The 20,710-nt window shown below is 44.1% G+C and overlaps 1 protein-coding gene across 1 annotated transcript; it reads right to left on the bottom strand.

Annotated features, from left to right (window-relative positions):
* Positions 1 to 2,609: 2,609 nt before the first annotated feature.
* RAB29 (RAB29, member RAS oncogene family) lies at positions 2,610 to 8,664 on the bottom strand. Its single transcript, XM_041723570.1, has 6 exons — positions 8,605 to 8,664; positions 8,030 to 8,287; positions 5,574 to 5,645; positions 4,518 to 4,699; positions 3,343 to 3,464; positions 2,610 to 3,037 (listed from the first exon to the last, which is right to left on the bottom strand). Exons 2-6 carry the CDS (start codon positions 8,151 to 8,153, stop codon positions 2,926 to 2,928), a joined length of 612 nt encoding a protein of 203 aa, XP_041579504.1. The 5' UTR covers positions 8,154 to 8,287; positions 8,605 to 8,664; the 3' UTR covers positions 2,610 to 2,925.
* Positions 8,665 to 20,710: the final 12,046 nt, after the last annotated feature.

Raw genomic sequence — 20,710 nt, 5'->3', positions numbered from 1 at the left:
AAGTCCAAAGCCAGGGCAATCACAATCACACAGCTCTGCTCTCAGCCCTTCCTCAGGTCTCTTAAAAACACTCTTCAGGAAATGCTTATGTCTTCTTCTTGTCCATAGACCAGCTGAGAGGTTGGAGGGGCATCTTGTCTCAAACATGAAAACTTTTCTAGGCAAGGGCTACAACAATATTCATGTTCCAAACAACTGTACCAGGACATAGCATTCAAATGATAGGATACAATTATTTTTAGTATATTTCTAATCATGTAACTATTTCCCCCTTTTTAAAAAATCTTCAATTGTTTTCCTTTTTCTTTATGGATAGGGACACAAAGAGAAATTATTTATATTTCAATTTCTTCTTTAATTAGTTTTAGTCCTATAATGCTCACCACTTGAGAGAAAATTCAGAATGGGGCAGCCCGGGTGGCTCAGCGGTTTAGCGCCGCCTTCGGCCCAGGGCATGATCCTGTAGTCCTGGGATCGAGTCCCACGTTAGATTGCCAGAATAGAGCCTGTTTCTCCCTCTGCCTGTGTCTCTGCCTCTCTCTCTTGTCTCTCATGAATGAATGAATGAATGAATGAATGAATAAATAAATAAATCTTAAAAAAAAAAATTCAGAACGGCCAGCCTTCAGCAATACTTGAAAAGGCAGGTAAATCCTGAGTCAGCACACAGGAAAAGAAAGCATATTCAATTTTTCACAACAGTCACATTTCCAAGCAGTATTTGGAATGTTGTATCAAGTACTGACTATTAGGCAATTGATACTAGTAAATTAATAGATAGAATAACATTTACCTTCATTTTTTTTTTTTTTTTTTAAATTTTTATTTATTTATGATAGTCACAGAGAGAGAGAGAGAGAGGCAGAGACACAGGCGGAGGGAGAAGCAGGCTCCATGCACCGGAAGCCTGATGTGGGATTCGATCCCGGGTCTCCAGGATCGCGCCCTGGGCCAAAGGCAGGCGCCAAACCGCTGCGCCACCCAGGGATCCCCTTTACCTTCATTTTTAAAGAAGGCATTTAAAAAATACAGTCTCCATTTCCATAATACTCTTGGATTATCTGTATAAAATTGCATTTTAGCAAACTCACATTAAAAGCCAATAACTTCATGAATAAAATCTTTTTTTTAATAAAATCTTTATAAAAAAAGCCAATTACTACCATGAGTATGAGACTTATTTTGCCTTTATTTGTGACTTTGAAGAGGTTTAAACCAGTAAATAAAAATCAATTTTCTTTTCACATAGAGGGAATTTGCTATCCCACTCTTATCTTCAGAACCATTGTGATAAAAACCTATTTGAAAAGAGTAATACAAAAGAGAACTTCAAGGTCTTAAAAGATTGTGCAAATGTTAATAACTGATATTAAAAACAGACCAGCCAACCAACAACTGATGGCCTGGCTCTCATTCTCTTTCTGATATTTGGCCTGTGATCATTCTCTTAGGATAGTAGTTTCCAAAGTCAGAATCTCCGGAAGAGCAAACAGAGCATAAGGAAGCCCGGGATCATGTACACAGGGAATGCCTGGGTCTCTGCATCATTACCAAATTCTCTAGCAATGCTTTCTAAATCAGGTTAGTCAAATTACCTGGGTAGCTTTGAAAAACAACAACAACACATTCTCATGCTACACCCCTGGAAATTTTGATTCATAGGTTTGTGTTTGGGACCCAGAAATCTTAAAGTGTAAACATTTTATTTAAAAAAAATTTTAACAAACTTCCCAGGTGGTTTTCATAAGTCAGATTTGGGAACCACTGACTTAGGGCACTTATTTAAGTAAGTATCTTTCAAAGAACACTAGGTCTCTGAGTTCACAAACACTATTCATAACTTAGGGTTGGTTAAAAATCACCATCCTGTGAGAATTTAACAAATGAAGCTGTCTAGAAGTGATTTAATACTAAAAACCCTACCCAATTCAGCACTTAAATTACTTAATGATTTTCTGTTTACTCTCCCCATTCACACAAAGGTCTGTACATAAAATTTGGTTCCTATGGCTGTTAAGTACTAGGTACCCAAAGTGCTCAGGAGCAAGTTGCCCCACAGGATTTTGTTCTGTTAACCTTTCCCTCTTCCATTCAGACTCCCAGAGCTGCACGGAACAGACCTATTTCAGGGCATCACAGCCAACTGATGTCACGAGCACCACTATGCGTCAAGACATCAACCCAGAAACCTCACAAACCCTGCTCCCACCCCACCGGTAGGGAGATACTAGAAAACTCTAATAGGACAATTTTTTCTTTGGGGAAAGAAATGCTCTTAACACACACAACAGGTAGTTTAAAAGCTTGACTATTCTTGAGACAAAAGAAAGCCAATTATGACTTCAGAAGCTTCAAAAAGACAGTGGTTTCTGGGTTACCTCCTGTGACCCAAAACCCAGGGATATCCAGCCCTACTCCTTGTGCATCTCCGAATCAGAGGTTTAAACTGCAAAGTCCAAGACAGAAAGAATCTGAAAGCAATAACCTATGATGAATTTGGCAGATGCCCTTTGCTCTCATTTTCCTCCAATCTGAACTCAGATCAGATGGAGATATCCACAAACATCAAATGGAAAAAAAAGAAAAAACACAAAAATAGGTAGGAATTATGTTCCGTAAAACACAGGTACTGATTTCTAATGCTTCCCACAAAATCCCAAATCACAAAATGAGGGATCAGGTGATCTTTCTTACAAGAAGGTACTAACTGAGCCACAGGTGCCGGCAGCCAAGTAGGAGCTCACTTGTGAGAGCTGCAGAAATGCACACACATCCCAGGTCCTTCCTTAGTAATGATGGGTCCTCCTTACTGGACAGCTGGAAGGAGGCAGTTCACATGTACTTAGTAAGATTGCTGGGTGGGCAACTGAAGGGAAGAGATGAAAAGACCTCCTAAAAGTGGGAGGGAATACCAGCCAGATACTATTAGCAGCAGGCCCAGTTGGAGGAGGGCTTGGTCTGTAGATTGATATAGTCCCCTTGGGTGGACAAAGACATATCTTCTCTGGAATTGCTCATCATCTTTTCAATGAGGACTCTAAAAAACAAACAAACAAACAAACAAACGCCTGATAAACTGGATGGAACAAAAGGAGAAAGGGCAGACTGTCTTCACCAGATGGCATTCAGTTAAGCCATGAGGTTTAAATGCCCCTTTGTCCCGTTATCTCAGGAGAAAGGATGGCATCCCTGACCTTCAGAAGCTGGCATTCCAGTGGCTTGGTCTGTTCTGGTTTGCTCAGAAACAAGAAAAGAAGGTCCAAGGTGGATTTGGTGGGGAGCAGTGGCAGCAGAAGATGGGTAAACTGTGTGCCTAACCCCAGAACAATATGCGTGACTCACCTCATGGCCTCATTAATATTTTTGTTCTCCTTGACTGATGTTTCTGTCCAACCTGTGAAACCATTCTCTTTACTAAACCGGTCAACTTGGTCTCTGCTTACTGCCCAAGGGGACAAGTCACACTGGCAAAGAGAGTACATAGAAAGCAACACCATGAACTTCTTGAGAATAGGAACACAACTACTCAGATACTTGTGGATTTAAAACCTTTCCACTGGGGGCACGGGGAGGGGTGGGGAGGGGGGGCGGTGCTCAGTCCCTTAAGTGTCTGCCTTCAGTTCAGGTCATGCTCTCCCAGTCCTGGGATGGAGCCCTGCATGAGGCTTCCTGCTCAGCAGGGAGTCTGCTTCTCTCTCTCTCTCTTTCTCTGCCCCTCCCCACTGGGCATTCTCTCTCTCTAAAATAAATAAAATTTTTAAAAAATAAAAATTAGGGGCAGCCCGGGTGGCTCAGCAGTTTAGCGCTGCCTTCAGTCCAGGGCCTGATCCTGGAGACCCAGGATAGAGTCCCACATCGGGCTCCCTGCATGGGGCCTGCTTCTCCCTCTTCCTGTGTCTCTGCCTCTCTCTCTCTCTGTGTCTTTCATGAATAAATAAAAATGTAAAAATAAATAAATAAAAATTTGGGCAGTCTGGGTGGCTCAGCAGTTTAGTGCTGCCTTCAGCCCAGGGCCTGATCCTGGAGACCCGGGATCGAGTCCTACATCAGGTTCCCTGCATGGGGCCTGCTTCTCCCTCTGCCTGTGTCTCTGCCTCTCTCTCTCTCTCTCTCTGTGTGTGTGTCTGTCATGAATAAATACAAATAAAAATAAATAAAAATAAAAATTAAAAATTAAAATTAAAACAAAAAAAAAAACCCCTTTCTACCAATGGCTAAGAACACCAGCATCTAAAATCTGGCCAACCTTCTTCACAAAAGAAGTCCTAGCATCCCTTGAAAGAAGGCAGAGATGATTCTGCCAACCTCAGAAGGGGACATGGAGGCCCAGAATTAACTTTTGCTGTGTGCACTTCAAAAAAAAAAAAAAAAAAAAAAAAAAAGAAAGAAGGCAGAGATGATTCTGCCAACCTCAGAAGGGGACATGGAGGCCCAGAATCAGAGAGCATTTTAGATATATGCTTGCTCTCTGATCCCAAAGAGAGGCCAGGGGCCATTTTCCTAGACTGACCACATACTTTGTTGGCCAAGAGCAGGCAGGGCACAGGCTCTCCATTAGGCAGTGTGAGCTTGCTGTCCAAGTCCTGTTTCCATCTCTGGCTATTGCTGAAGGTTGTGGCGTTGGTAACATCAAACATAATAATGCAGGCCGAGGCATCCCGATAGTACAGTCGTGTCATGGAGGTGAAGCGCTCTTGCCCTGGGAAGAGAGGAAGGAGCCCTTGAGAAGGTGATACCGAGAACCAGCCTCAGAACCGCCTCCAACACCCTGCCCTTTCTATCTTTGTTGTGGGGGAGGACAGTATGCACTGTGGCTGAGTCCAGATTTTGCACCCAGACCACCTAAGTCCAAGTCCCTGCTCTGTCATTTATTATCTCTATGACTTTGGGCTGGTGAGGCTTCCAGTGCTTCAGACTTCTTATCTATAGGGTGAGAATAAAAGCCATAGCTCTTTTCACAAGGTTGTGATGAGGATTAACGAGTCATTGAATCTCATATGCTCAGGAAAGTATTTGGCACGTAGTAAAAGTCATCTATTATTGTCTCTATTTTCTGGGGATCTTGTTTTTCCCTAAGATCCACTAAAATGCTGGAAAAAAGCAGCCTCCCTCTGCTGTGAGAGCACTCATCTATGGTTTCCACAATCTACTACCTTGCCAGCCACTCCACCCACAGAGAAACAGCCCTAAATTCATCCAGAGCAAAGCATCTACAGACACTATCAACACATACTCTACATCCCAGCTTATGTATCCTCCGAACAACTCAATCATTCCAGCTCCAGAAACAAACCTGGTTTGGGGGCTTCTGGGTGGCTCAGTCAGCTAACTGTCTGCCTTGGGTTCAGTCCTGGGGTCATGATCCCAGGACTGAGCCCCCACTGGGTAAGGAGCCCAGTGGGGAGTCGGCCTCTCTCTGCCCCTCTGCCCTTCTCCCCACTCCTACTCTCTTTCTCTCTCAAATAAATACACAAAATCTTAAAACAAAACAAAACCTTCTGGTTTTGCTACCCCACTTTTTCTGATCAAATCAAAATTTCTCCCCTTGTTCCTATCCCATCTTCTCAGCCTACCTGCAATATCCCACAGCTGGAGCCGCACCATCTCTGAGTCAGACCACTGGAGAACCTTCAGAGCAAAATCCACTGAAAATACATATACAATTGAATAAAATTTACCTTTAAAAATAAATCCATGAATAAGTTCAGATCAAATATGCAGTTATAACCCTAGAGACACATAACTCTAATCCTACGTATCTATTTATTTTTAAGCTCTCAGTGGGCCGAGATGAGCCCCCGCATACACATTAAGTGTGGAATAGACAATTCTTTTTTAAACATTTAAAATTTTATCAGCTTTATTATTATTTTTTTAAGTGTACTCTACCCCCAACGTGGAGCTCGAAGGCACCACCCCAAGATCAAGAACTGCATGGTCTTCCGAATGGGGCAGCTAGGTGCCCCTGGCACAGACAATTCACAACCACTTCCTGAAGGGGTCTTCAGCTTTTGATCTCTCCACACACTAATTTATTTGATACTACTTATCTTTAAGGCTGGGGATAGGAGGGTGGGAGCAATTAGGAAAACAACTCTTTATCTCAGGTTATCTCAGCCAAACAGTTTCTGGAAGGTCTAGGGGGGTTCCTTTCTTGATGAAGGGATGATAGGGCAAAAGGGAAATGAGGTAAGTGTGGTGGCTTCTGCATCTTCCACATTCAATTTCACTGTTGGTTTCTATTCCAAATGTATTATGAGAAAAACATGCCCTGATGGAATTCTACTCTCCACAAGGCTGCAGGAATTATTCTGGGTGGGAATAGGGTAAAGTAAATACAGCCAAGGATTCAAGGAAGAAGACATGGCATGGAGGGTGCTTGAGAGTTTTGCTTAAGTCTGTAGATGCAGAGACTCCAGGAGTTAAGTCCGAAAGAATATGCTAGGAGGAAAAAACCTTCTGAGAGGGACAGAAATAGAGTAATTTCCCAGATCTGGAAATACATTTTTCCATATCTGTGACAGAAATGAAAGGAAGGGGTAATTTAGAAAAAACATTGAAAAAAAATTAGCCAGAGTTAATTATTCTTTATTACAGGAAAACCAGAGCAATTGCTAAAAACTAGTTAGTGAAACACTTTTAAAAACTCAATCCGTGAAATAAGAGTCGTCATATTATTTAGGAGTGGGAAGCAGAATGGTAGGGAAATAGCCTTAGAAATTTCAAACCCTAAATGTTGCTGGATATTCTCAAGGAGGATGTTTTCATTGTTAATGCTTGTTTTGGTTTTTCTTTTTTTTAAAGATTTATTTATTCCTGAGAGACATAGAGAGAGGTGGAGACATAGGAAGAGGGAGGAGAAGCTGGCTTCATTTAGAGAACCTGACTCAGCCTCGATTCTGGGACTCCAGGATCACACCTTGAGCCAAAGCAGATGCTCAACTGCTGAGCCACCCAAGCTTCCCTGTTAATGCTTGTTAATTTTTTTTTTTAAATTCCATAACGAACACCAGCACCCATCTTCAAAATTTACAGTAATGCAGGGCTTTTTTCCTTAAAAAAAGTTCTCTTCGGGATGTCTGGGTAGCTCAGTGGTTAGTGGTTGGGTGTCTGCCTTTGGTTCAGGTCGTGATCCCAGGATCCTGAGATGGAGTTCTGCATGGGGCTCCTGCAGGGAGCCTGCTTCTCCCTCTGCCTGTGTCTCTGCTTCTCTCTGTGTGTCTCTCATGAATAAATAAATAAAATCTTTTTTTTTTTTTAAGTTCTCTTCATGTTTATTACCTCTCCCCTTTCATCAGCTCTTCCCAGCCAAAGCCCTTCTACTTAACAAAAGGATCCCTACCTTTGGGGGAGGGGGGGTAAAAAAAGTTGAGCCCAAGGCCATCCCTAGGAAGAAATGAAGGAACTCCTTGGTGCTTCCTTCCTTTTTCCCCCTCCCCAGCTTGAGAGAAAAGGGGGGTGGGAAGATAGGTCTGATTCCCTGAATAATTTCTAGCTTGCGTTTATTCAAGCAATCCGTGGACAAAAATACAGCTCATCAGCCTTGGTGAGCATCAGACTGTGTGGCTCCGGGGCTCTCCCACTCAGGTAACCCCAAAACAAAGGTGGGGTCCTTAGAGCCAGACAAAACCCCTTTCTCTTCCTTCACCGGCTACCAGGAACCCCAGCCGGCACCTAACCAGGCCTCCCCGGTGGGTTCTGGGCTGGCCGCAGAGATTTTCCGGCGGCCGCTGGGGCAGGTTGCAGGAGGAGACCCGAGTTCGCGTTTCCCCCGAGAAAAACAACAATCGCGCACTTTCTCAGCCCCCTTGCTCGCTCCTCCTTCACACCTTCGCCCAGTCTCCCTCCAGGCGGCCGGCTCAGGCTGGGCGAGCCGCCCGGGGACACCCGCGAGAATCGCGCACATCACACACTCGGCAGCACTCCCTGCAAGACCCCGGGCCCCCGCGTCCGACCCGGAGCGACCCGAGGGCGCGGAGCCCCCGGCTGCCCCCTGCCGGGGTCCCCCGCCCCAGCGGCGACGTCTCACCTCCCACCGTGGATTTGTAGTGTTTGCTGAAGCTGTCCTGGGAGTACCGCTGCACCAGCGACGTCTTGCCCACCGCGGCGTCCCCCACCACCAGCACTTTGAACAGGTGATCGCGGCCGCCCATGGCTGGCGGGCTGGACTCGCGGGGGAGGCGGCGAGAGGGCGGGGGCGGGGGCGGGGGCCCGCCTGTTTTAACCTCTTCGGCTCCGGGCCCCCTACAAACTGAAGTCGGGCATTGCAGCCCACCGCCGGCTGGGGCTGCTCTGACGGGAAAGCAGAAAGGGAAACTGTGCTTTTAACCTCTACGCGCTTCCTCCCGCGCGCGGCCGCAGCCAGGGTGGGGCGCCCGGCGCGAGCTCCGAGCCCCTGGGCTCCTTGCACCTTCTCCCGCCCCGCCCCCCGCCCCCCTGCTGCCGAGAAGCGGGACCAGACGCGGCGGTGCCTCGCCCACTGGGACTTCCCCGGAGCGGCGGCAGCGGGACGCTGAACCCCGGGCCAGCTCATTTCACAGGGGTCAGATGATGGGGGCCTTGCCCGCCCGGCACAAACCACACTCAGGAGAAAGAGCGGCTCACACTCGGACTCCCGGGCTGCGCGGCCCCGGTTCCTCCGCACGCATCACGTGCGGAGCGGCTTGGTGCACTACATTTCCTAGCTTACCCCGCGGCGAAGAGACCTGGCGGAGCGCAGAAACTCGCCCGCGAGGCCTCCTGGGAAATGTAGTTTATGCACTCTTTTTAAAAAGTCTACGCGAAGTTTCAAGGCTTTCAAACTCCTTCAGCGGTTCTGAATCTTAAAGTAATTCTGAAATAGAAAGATCTTTCGGAGGCTATTTGTTCCACGCGAGTTCACCTGCCGAAATCCTTTCCCAGGTAGATGTCTCACTATCTTTAAAGGTTTTAGGAAACTAAGATTAAAAATTATTCCATAGGTTATAAATTATTTTACTAATGGAAGCTCAGGCCTCATCCTTCATGCTCCAGGCGAAGCTCATTTGCTATTTCTTCATTAGATAGACAAACCCGGGATCTTATGAATATGATAGCTAGCTCTTTTATTTGCCATATGGCCCAGTATCAGTCGGGTTCAGGAACACTTGATCAAGAGACTGACCCTTAGAAAAACTCATGCCATTAAATGTCAATTATTATCATTTGATAACTGGCCACAGCAGTAAATGTGGAAAACAGTAGATAGTTCCTCATTCTCACTTCCACAGTTCCCAGTCTATTATTTGAGCTGGAAGTCAACTGGAATAACTGGGAGTCTTCCTTCATCTTTTGCTGCTGTTGCTCATAAGTAATCATTAAACTACAGTTTTGCAATGACTTAAATTTTTCAGCCTACAACTTTTCTGACCTGTCCCATCTTTTTTTTTTTTTTTTAATTTTTTTTTTTATTATTTATTTATGATAGTCACAGAGAGAGAGAGAGAGAGAGAGAGAGAGGCAGAGACACAGGCAGAGGGAGAAGCAGGCTCCATGCACCGGGAGCCGGACGTGGGACTCGATCCCGGGTCTCCAGGATCGTGCCCTGGGCCAAAGGCAGGAGCCAAACCGCTGCGCCACCCAGGGATCCCATGACCTGTCCTATCTTTAAAGGGTCAAGGGGACATGAGTTCCATGGCAAGCAAAATGGCTCCATTTTCTGGGCTTTTGCCAGGAATAGAAGAGAAAACAGCAAGGCCATGGGAAACATAGCTCAGCCAGGTCTCTTGATAGAGAGGCTATAACTTATATCCTGCGAGGAAAGAACATCAGCATGGTTTCTAAGGTATATAGCCCAAAATGTTTGTTACCCAGGTATGGGAGGTCAGGCTGGCTACCTGTCGTCCCAAATGTCTGAGAATCCTTTCCAGTGGTCTCTTCTCAGTTCCCATTGGCTTTGACATAGTTGACTACTCCTTGACATTTATTTCTTGCATGGCTTTCTTGTTCATCCTCCTATCTCTGATGATAATCACCTTTTTCTTTTATGGTATCTTTCCATCTCATTGCCCCCAAAAGGGGCTATTTTTTAAGGCTTGATTCTTGATCCCTGAGCTGATCATTCTTTAAATTCTTTTTTTTTTCTTAAGATTTATTTATTTATTTGAGAGAGAGAGGAAGAGCTCATGAGCTCGCACACCAGTGGGAGGGACTGGGGACAAGGGAGAGAGAATCTCACGGAGACTCTGGGCTGAGCATGGGGCCCAATATGGGACTTGACCTCATGACCCTGAGATCAGGACCTGAGCTGAAATCAAGAGTTGGACACTCAACCAACTGAGCCACCCAGGTGGCCCTCATTCTTCAACCTCTTTAGTGAATTGCCCTTGGCTTCATATATCTCTTAGTCTTGACTTTATTGTATTTTTACTACCAATCAATTATGTTCAACTGCCATGAAGGTGCTTCCACTTGGAGGTCCTTTCACAGCTTCCCTCTTACTGCATCATCACAGAAACAGCTCCTTTTCTCAGGTTCCCTATTTTTGTCACTAGTCTCATTGTTTCTTCCTTCCACTCAGGCTTTGAACCTTGAGATTTAAAAACTTTTTATTTTACTGTGGCAGGAACGTAAGGCCTACTCTCTTTTTTAAAAAAGATTTTATTTTTTGAGAGAGAGAGCAAGCTCATGAGTTGGGGGAGGGGAAGAGGGAGAGGGAGGAACAGATTCCCAGTTGAGCAGGGAGTCCAACATGGGGTTTGGTTTCAGGACCCCAAGATCATAGGCAGATTCTTAACCAACTGAGCTACTCGGGCCCTCCCCAAGATCTACTCTCTTAACAAATTTTTAAATGTGTAATGCAATACAAAAAGTACAAATGTTTAAGTGTGCAGTAGAGGTACCATGTTGTATAGCAGATCTCTAGTAGAACTTCCTCATTCATCCTGTGTAACTGAAACTTAGGCCCATTGATTAGTAACTCCCAATTCCTTTCTCCCCCCATTTTTGGCAACCATTATTCTACTCTTTGATTCTATAAATTTGTCTATTTTATTTTTATTTTTTTAAATATGTATTTATCTATAAAGAGAGCATGAGTGCATGTGCACATACACAGGGTGGTGGTTGGGCAGAGGGAGAGAGAGAATCCCCAAGCAGACTCCCTGCTGAGCTCTCTGAGACCTACTGGGGCCTCCATCCCACGACCTGAGATCATGACCCAAAACCAAGAGTCAGATGCCCAGGTGCTCCTAAATTTGTCTATTTTAGATATCATATAAATGGAATCAATGCAGTAGTTGTCTTTCTGTGATTTGGTCATTTCACTAAGCATAATGTTCTTTTTTATTTTATTTTATTTTATTTATTTATTCATGAGAGACACAGAGGCAGAGACACAGGCAGAGGCAAAAGCAGGCTCCATGCAGGGAGCCTGATGCAGGACTTGATTCCGGGTCTCAGGATCAGGCCCTGGACCGAAGGCGGCACTAAGCCACTGAGCCACCCGGGGCTGCCCTAGCATAATGTTCTTAAGGTTCATTCAATGTGATTGCTTACTGCAAATTTTCCATTTTTATAAAAGACTAAATGCATAAACCACGTTTCTTCATCTGTCTGTTGGTGGACATTTAGTTTGCTTCCATATCTTGGTTATTTGTGAATAGAGCTGTAATGAGCATGGGAGTGCTGATACCTCTTCAAGATCCTGATTTCAGTTCTTTTGCATAAATACTCAGAAGTGGGATTGCTGGATCATAGGATAGTTCTATTTTTAGTTTTTTGAGGAACTTCCATACTATTTTCTAGAGTGGCTGCATCATTTTGCATTTCTACTAACAGTGTGCAAAGGTTCCGCTTTCTCCACATCCAACAGTTGTCTTTTTTCTTTTCTTTTTTGGATAATAGCCATCTTGACAGGTGTGAAATGATATTACATTGTGGTTTTGATTTGTATTTTCCTGATGGTGAGTGACATTGAACATTCTTGTGTACCTATTGACCATCAAATCCTTAGCCAATGTTTAAATCACATTATTAGTGTTATTTTTGTTTTTTGCTATTGCAGGCCTTGAGCATTATGAACACTTCCTTTTACACACATCACTTTATGGCCCCTTCCTTTTAAAAAAGTCAGTCACCACATTTTCTGATTCTTTTTTCAAAAATATTTCTTCACCCACACTTTCTGCTTCATATTCAATGTTCCTTTCGTGGTTTAGGCTTTCATTATCTCACAACTGGATCATCTTCAATAACCTGCTTATTGGTCTCCCTGATTTGAGTTTCTTTTATCTTCAATTCATCCTACATGCTGGCCAGGGTGATTTCCTTAAAACATCATTGTTTGTTCCTTCAACTGTCTAGCAACTATCCAAACACTTGGCAACCTCCCTGAGCTAGTATCCAAAATCCTCTGTGCACTGGCCCTACCCTCCCTAACCACCTTCATCTCATCTGATCTCAAATGAGAATTTCCCCCTTCAACAAGATCAGGTGACTTACACTCTTTAAAAGCCCTATTTCTTTTTTTTTTTTTTAAGATTTTTAAAATTTATTTATTCATGATAGACATAGAGAGAGAGAGGCAGAGACACAGGCAGAGGGAGAAGCAGGCTCCATGCCCATAGCCCGACGTGGGACTCGATCCCGGGACTCCACGATCAGGTCCTGGGCCAAAGGCAGGCGCCAAACCGCTGAGCCACCCAGGGATCCCCAAAAGCCCTATTTCATTTCTGACTTTGCACCTTTTCCCTGGGGTATCTTACCTCTCAGAGGTAAGAAACCTCTTCAGGTTTCTCTTCACATACCTAACTCTTCCCTCACTTCAAGTTCTCAAACTTTTGTGTGTGTAAGAATCACCTGGGGCACCTGTTCAATATGGACATTCTGATCCAGGGGAATCTGTCTTTTTATTTAGTACTAACGTGATTCCTAGATCAGATTCCACTTTGAGAAATGCTGTTAAGGCCTGATTTAAGTGTCAACTCATTCGTGAACATTTTTTTTATTACTGCAGCCCTTATGCATCTCCTGTAGCATTTACAATCAGCCTGACCTGTAGACACTTACATATGTGACCGATTTATAATTATCCAACTTATAAGCAACCAGCATGTTGCCAAGTAAACAAGGACTTCAAATTCAAAATTTTGGTTTTGGGGCCTGTTGTCTGTGAGAGGAACTCCTCAAAGTTTCCCAAATCAGAAGTGTGAGGAGTGTGGGGCGCCTCGGTGGCTCAAGCAGTTAAGCATCAGACTCTTGATTTCTGCTCGGGTCATGATTGCAGGGTTGTGAGATTGGGCCCTGTGTTGGGCTCCACACTGGGCAAGGAACATGCTTAAGATTCTCTCTCCTCCCCATCCACCCTCTCTTTCCTATTGAAAACAAAACAAAACAGGTGTGAGAAGCCAAGATTTAAGAGGCAAGATTAGCAAGTTCCTGGTATCCCCCAAATTACAGAGTTTCTGTCAAAGAAGCATCACTTCCTTTGTTGGGGGTAGGGTGTATTTCTTCGACAGTAAGTTGCAGTTTCCCAGAGAGGTGGTTATAACTAAGAGGGAGGGAAAGCATATTCGGAGAGCCATGCAACTGATTTGCATAGACGTATTTGGAACGCAGGATTTTGGAAGCTGGGGAAAGTGATAAGCCTTGCTTTGTTACTATCACACTTCCTATGGCTGTGTGCCTCTCTCCTCTTTACTTTTTACTTCTCACTTTTTATTTTGAAAATGTTCAAATGCATAGAAGCGTTAAAAGAGGAATACAGTGCATACCAGTAAGTCCTGCAACTGGGTTTCCATTACCAACGTTGTGTCAGATCTGCTCTCTTTGTGTGTATTGAACCATTTGGAAGTAAGTAGTACACACTTCATCCCTAAGGACTTCAGCACGCAGCTCCTAATAATGAGATTTTCTTACAAAACCAAAATACTGTGGTCACACCTAAGAAAATTCACCTTAACTCAATACATTTACATTTATCTGTGGCCGTTGAAATATTTTTTCCTCATTTGCCTGTGATCTAGAGTGCAAAGTTCATGTGTTGTGTTTGGCTGTTTTATTTCTTTCATCCTTTTTTTTTTTTTTTTTTTAATGTAGAACTATGCTGTGTCCATTATAGGACCCAGTAGCCTTGTGTGGCTATTTACATTTTAATTAATTAAAATTAAATAAATTTAAAAATCAGCTGATCAGTCATATTGGCCACATTTCAAGGTGCTGAGTTGACACAGATGGCCAGGGAACAGCCCAGCTGTGACGTCCACCATCACAGACAGTTCTGTCAACAGCATCAGTCGGTAATCTTTTTTTGCTTTTCATAACATTGACTTTCTTTTTAAAGAGTCTGGGTCATTGTCTTATAGACAGTCGCACAATATGGGTTATCTGTTTTTTCAAGGTGAGATTCTGGAGAAACATTTTTTTGGCAAGAACCCTACAGAGAGGATGTATTCCATCACTAATTGCAGGGGCCTGCTGGTGACACCTACAGTATGATTCAATAACTGCTTATGAAAGAGGTGACCCAACACCAGGCAATTGCCTAAGGATCGAAGAGAAAAGGGTTTATATGGTCTCCAGAGCATCTACCACTATGCCAGGATCAAGAGGAAAAAAAATTCAGCTTTGTGACCTGAAACACAGACCGAAGTGACACAGCAAAGCGGCCCAGCAACACAGAAGGAGGAGAGGGACTGACCCAGGGAAGGGTGAGGCCATGGGGCTCTGGCTGTCCCTCTGCCGCAAACTCCATGCTTATTTAAATAATCATAACTTCTGGGGCAGCCCATCCTTGATTTCGGCTCAGGTCCTGATCTCTCCTGGTCCTTGGATGGAGCCCAGAGTAGGGCTCCATGCTCAGCGGGGAGTCGGCTTGAAGATTCTTTCCCTCTCTCTCTCCCTCTGGCCCTTCCCCTGCTCCTGCACGAGTGCTCTCTCAAATAAATAAATAAATCTTATAAATAAACAATCATCACTTTTTGGTGATTGCTTTGGGCACAGGAAGCAGCTTGGTGAGATGTCTGTGACCCAGCTAAGCATTCAGCCAGAAGGCTTCACACCAGGGCCCCCTAGGGAACCCTCTAGAGAGAGGCTGCAGGCTCCAAGAGCGATGTGCTGCTTACTTCTCTGCAGGCTTGTGCTCCAAGTCTGGGGTGAACTTTGCATCTGGAAGAATCTAGGGACACATCACACTCTAGTTTTTACAGTTTCATTGCCATGTTTTTCTCCTTGGAAGGGTCCTCTCCCCTCCACTCCAAATAAGGACCAGAAAAGGACAGAAGCTAGACAGGGAAATTTTGATTTAAAGAGCTGAGTGCGTGGTCCCAACTGTCCACGTGGCTCTGCGGAAGTCGAATCTGTACAATGAAAGGGTTCCCTTCCAACACAGAAGATTCAGTTCTAATTTTCTATGTCCTTTTAACTCTATGAGAGGGGAGGAAGGCAGAGATCATCGTACCTAAAGGCTGTCCACCAACAACCCCTTGCCCTTCCACCAAGACTTGGCATACCCTTGTCTCCCTAGCTCCTTCAGAGTTAACCTCTAATGAGAACATTCATGAAAAGCCCGCAGACAGGAGACTGGCTGAAGGTATACACACATCTAAAGAAGGAAGGGGTCGATCTGCAGGGGAGCTGGTCAGCCTCAAAGGTAGAAAGAGAGGACACCTCAGGTGTCTCTGGGCTCTATCTGGTAGACACCAGAGTCAAGGGAATATCTATCTGGCTGTTTGTCAGATATCCCTATTGTGGAGACTCATGCAGCTTGAATAACAAGACTTGGTGTCATTTTATCCTCAGGTAATAAAACTAACTTCATTAGGATGCTAAATTCTCTGGCTACCTTCTGATCACCTGCCTTCCCATGTAGCCTGCTCCAGGGAGCGATTGTACTGGGTGTGCTGACATGTCCGTTGGATCCAGGGACTGTTTGGTCTGATGCACAGGCCTCCACGAATTTGTGGGTCCAAATTGGCCTCCGTGAGATGATTTCTGGATGGAACTGAGTTTCTGAGCCTCTAAGGATGAAGCCAGGCCCAGGGGCATGGTGTGTTCCTCTAGTGGAGACCAAGCTGTGAAGACAGCTGGTCCTAATATCCATGATAGGTCTGGGTCTGCTAACTTCTTCTTCTTCTTCTTCTTCTTTTAAAAGATTTTATTTATTCATGAGAGACACACAGAGAGAGGCAGAGACATGGGCAGAGGGAGAAGCAGGCTCCCTGCAGGGAGCCCAAAGTGGGACTCAATCCCAGGACCTTGGGATCATGCCCTGAGCCGAAGACAGACCATCTACCACTGAGCCACCCAGGTGCCCCTAGGGTCTATTAACTTCTTGATTCACTAGTTTCTTTCTATCATCCCAAACTTTGTATTCTGGGTATTTTTCTTCTCATTTTGCTATACCATCCATTCAATCAACATTATATCCTAATAATAAAAGCATCTGTTTATTGAATCTTCTGTGTGCCCAAAAGCCCCACAAAGAAGGCATTACTGTCCTATTCTGTAAATGGGACAATTAGGGGATCAGAGGAGGCTGCTAATGACCACCAGCTCAGAGAAGTGGGATTCAAATCTGTGTCTGTCTACCTTTAAAGCTTGTGGTTAATTGTTAAAATAATAACAGTTAAGCTACATGATGAGACTAGGGGGACTTCCCAGAAGGAGAGTTTTCTAAGTTTCCTCATTCTGAAAGTGGACACGGGGAATCTTACTTATTGAGGTCAAAGAGTAAGAATCTGCCTTGATTGGAGAAGCATCCTGGCCATTGTACTTGGTTGGAGCAGAATTTCAGTGATGCCCTAGGGTGTCTCAGAGGACTCTGATTGCCATCATTTACTGATACAGGAAGGAGATAACCCAGATACTAAGCAGAGCAAGACATATGGAATGTAGAAGCACGGGTGGGCACACGATGCATTGTTCTGTCCTCCATAGCACGGGAGTTAGCACGGAGAAGGATCAGCTTGGGAGGGGTTCCCCCAAGAGTACCGCAGGCACTGGGGACATTCCTCCACCCAAGCCTTCTTGAACCTAGACAGAAGGACATCTCTGACTTTAGCTTGGCAATCAAGAGATATTAGTAAATATTTAATATTTGACAGGTCATTTATTCTTTTTTAAAAGATTTTATTTATTTATTTATTTATTTATTTATTTAATTTATTTATTTATTTGAAAGATAGAGCGAGTGAGCAATAGGGGGGAGCAACAGAGGGAGCCAGGAGCTGGATGCAGGGCTGGATCCCAGGACTCCAGGATCATGACCTGAACCAAAGACAGACACTTAACTGACTGAGCCACCTGGGTACCCCATGTCATTCATTCCCTTGAAGGTTTAGTTTCTCTTTCACAGATTTCTTTCTTTCTCTTTCTTTCTTTCTTTCTTTCTTTCTTTCTTTCTTTCTTGATTTTGTAATTTTTTTAAGATTTAAATTTGAGATAACATATAGTGTAGCATTGGTTTCAGGAGTAGAATTTAGTGATTCATCACTTACATGCAATACCTCGTGCTCATCCCAACAAGTGCCCTCCTTAATGCCCATCACCCATTTAGCCAATTTCCACCCGCTCACCTCCCCAACAGCCACTCTCAGTTTGTTCTCTATCATTAAAAGTCTCTTACGGTTTGCCTCCCTCTCTGTTTTTTTTTTTTTTTTTTAAGATTTTATTTATTTATTCATGAGAGTCAGAGAGAGAGAGAGAGAGAGAGAGAGGCAGAGACAGGCAGAGGGAGAAGCAGGCTCCATGCAGGGAGCCTGATGTGTGACTTGATCCTGGGACTCCGGGATCCTGCTCTGGGCCGAAGGCAGGCACTAAACCGCTGAGCCACCCAGGCATCCCTCCCTCTCTGTTTTTATCTTTTTTTTTTTTTTTTACATTTATTTATTTATTTATTTATTTATTTATTTATTTATTTATTTATTTATTTATGACAGTCACACACACAGAGAGAGAGAGAGGCAGAGACACAGGCAGAAGGAGAAGCAGGCTCCATGCACCGGGAGCCCGACGTGGGATTCGATCCCGGGTCTCCAGGATCGTGCCCTGGGCCAAAGGCAGGCGCCAAACTGCTGTGCCACCCAGGGATCCCCTCTCTGTTTTTATCTTATTTTATTTTTCCTTCCCTTCCCCTAAGTTTCTCTGTTTTGTTTCTTAAATTCCACATATAAGTGAAATCATGTGATACTTGTCTTTCTCTGACGGACTTATTTTGCTTCTTTCCAGATTTCTAACTCCTAAAAACCAAACACTTCACTTCTGAATAATTTTTGAGGTAGTCAACAACTTAGGTAATGTACTTGAAACTCTCACATGTGACAGTCCATGGCAGAGTCAAGGACAGAAAAACATGTGGTTGTTCCAGGCTGACCACAGTCTGGAGCTCCCTTAAAGCCATGTTCTCTATCTACTTGTTCAACATTCCTTTGATAGGGGCTAAGAGAAAATCATTTCTATAATATTCAAAATATGAAATTTTTGCCATGCACCAAATATGACATAACATTTAAACTTATTTGGAATTATTTTAACTTTAAAAACGATCACCAATAGCCAGGCAGCATTAGTCACCCACACTTAACTAAACATGAATATTGCCATAAAGTCTTTTAAATTATGTTTAAAAAATCTTTTCTGGCTGGCCAAACTGTTCTCACTTTTCTGCAATTTCTGTTTTCTTTCAATTTGTATGTTCATTTTTAATTTCCTGAGGTATTCATTTTCTTGGGAGCCACATTAAAAGATTTTGTAGCTAGATAATGTAATAAAATACAGTATAGTGCAGTAAACAGCAGTATACTGTCCATTATTCAGTTTCTGGATTTTAGCTGAAGGAGAGCTGATTTCAGGAGACTGTCTGCTGGTGCTGGCAGATCTCAGGGTTGGTGGTGTTGCCTGTAATTATGTTGCAAAGATACCATCAGGGCTAGACTGGCGCCTGGGAGGCATGTTTTTAAATGTCCACTGGAAGATATTATCTATTTCAGTAGACAATTAACATTGTACAGTAAAGTGTCTCATGGGCAAAATTGAGATAACGGGCACCATATTTCTGATCATTTCAGCAATGCTTTTGTGTTCTCTATATAGGGCACCTTGGCCAGATGTTTCACCTGGCTCCAGGCCTAGAGAAAAGGCACTGGGCTGAGAGAAACCTGGGTGTGAATATGTGACCTTGGGCAAGACACCTAACTCCTCTGAGACTCAGTTTCTCTCTTGTAAAATGTGATAACATCGATTTTGCAGTTATTAGAAATGATATTTAAGTTACAAATGAGGCCATTATTTAAAAGTATACTGTATAGTATAAGATACTGTGCATTAAAACATTATACAAATAATAGTTAACAAGTGATTACCCTCTTTCTGTTAATCCTTAATAATCTTATTAACATATTGGTCTTTGAAGAGTTAGTCTGAGAGCCCAGGCCTGTTATAAAACACTGATTTCGTAAATGTTCTCTCAAAAAAAAAAAAAAAAAAAAAGGGGAAATATGTGAAGTGATGGATATGCTCATGGGGGGGATCCTTTCACAACATATACATATATCAAATCATCATGTTCTATTTTAAATATTTTACAAGTTTGTCAATTATACCTCCATAAACCTGAGGGAAAAAAAGCAACTGAGATGACTAATGCTCAGCACTTAGTATATGCTCTGTAAGGCCATCATGCATCCTGCGGGGAAAAGGGGCCCCGGGTGGGTAGGGGTTCCCAGCAGAGGCTTTGGAGTCAGACATGAGGGCTCTGCTCTCCCCCATCTGCCACCTCAGAAACACTGCTTTGTCATGAACGTGTGTCTGTGTGTGTCTCAGAAGGCCACGTTAGCACCCTCTGCCTTCCAGACTCCAGCCACTTGGAACTATCTGTGGTTCTCCTAAGCTCTAGGCTCGCTTCCCTGCCTTAGCATATTGTTCCTTCTGCAGGATGCCTCTTTCTCTTCCCACTTTCTGCTAAATCCTATTCCCTTTGGCTTCCTCCCAGACTTCCTGACTGTCAAGACTGGGTTAGATATCTTTTCCATCTGCCAGCTCCCATAGCTACCCTCCATGTACCCCTAGGGTCACCATATTGATATTCCCTTGTCATTGACCGATCCCCCACCCTTTAAATATTGACTGGTGTTTGGTGGTTTAGTGGGTGCTAGGCACATTGCGCGGTGCTTTATGTGCATTATGTCACTGAAGTCTCCTAGCAATCGTAGGGAAGAGGTATCGGTACAGATAAGGGAAGAGGCTCAGAGAGGGTACCGGATTTCCTCATATCACACAAGGGGCAAGCGGAAGTCCTGGGATCCGGACCCAGTCTGGTCTGACTCCAAACCTTTTGTAGTCCATTATGAATTTCTAAGGGCTTACAGGGTTGAGCACAGTGGAGGTGTGTGGTAAGTACCTGACAAATCAGAGCGGTTATAATTTTCACCCAACCAGATTGTCAGCCTCTGCAGGGAACCACAGATGCTTGTGCCTCTTAGCATGGTACCCTAACTGAGGCCAGCTCTGTGTGGAAGGACACCGCAGTGGCTTCTGAAATGTGTCCCAGAGCACCACTCACTGTTTCTTGGTAAATGACTGATGCGTGTGCGTGTGTGTGTGTGCGGTGTATGGTGTTTAATCACACATCTCTGTATCTAAGAGCTGTTTCATTTCTGGTCATGCTCTGGCCCTTTTGCACATCTGAGTAAGGAGGGGAAACAGAACCACCAAACTGCTTTCTTTCGGGTGAGACACACAGGAACCAGCAACCACC

The sequence above is a fragment of the Vulpes lagopus genome, chromosome 11 (assembly GCF_018345385.1).
Source record: "Vulpes lagopus strain Blue_001 chromosome 11, ASM1834538v1, whole genome shotgun sequence".
Lineage (NCBI taxonomy): Eukaryota > Metazoa > Chordata > Mammalia > Carnivora > Canidae > Vulpes > Vulpes lagopus.
The sequence above is the reverse complement of the archived record's forward strand: the minus strand, read 5'-3'. Positions and strand labels throughout refer to the sequence as shown.

Coding starts and splice junctions, on each gene's coding strand:
- RAB29 (XM_041723570.1), bottom strand. CDS start 8,153: ATGGGCGGCCGCGATCACCTGTTCAAAGTGCTGGTGGTGGGGGACGCC. Junction 4,700..5,573: donor CCAGCTGTGGGATATTGCAG/GTAGGCTGAGAA, acceptor CTCTCTTCCCAG/GGCAAGAGCGCTTCACCTCC. Junction 3,038..3,342: donor AATATTAATGAGGCCATGAG/GTGAGTCACGCA, acceptor TTTGTTTTTTAG/AGTCCTCATTGAAAAGATGA.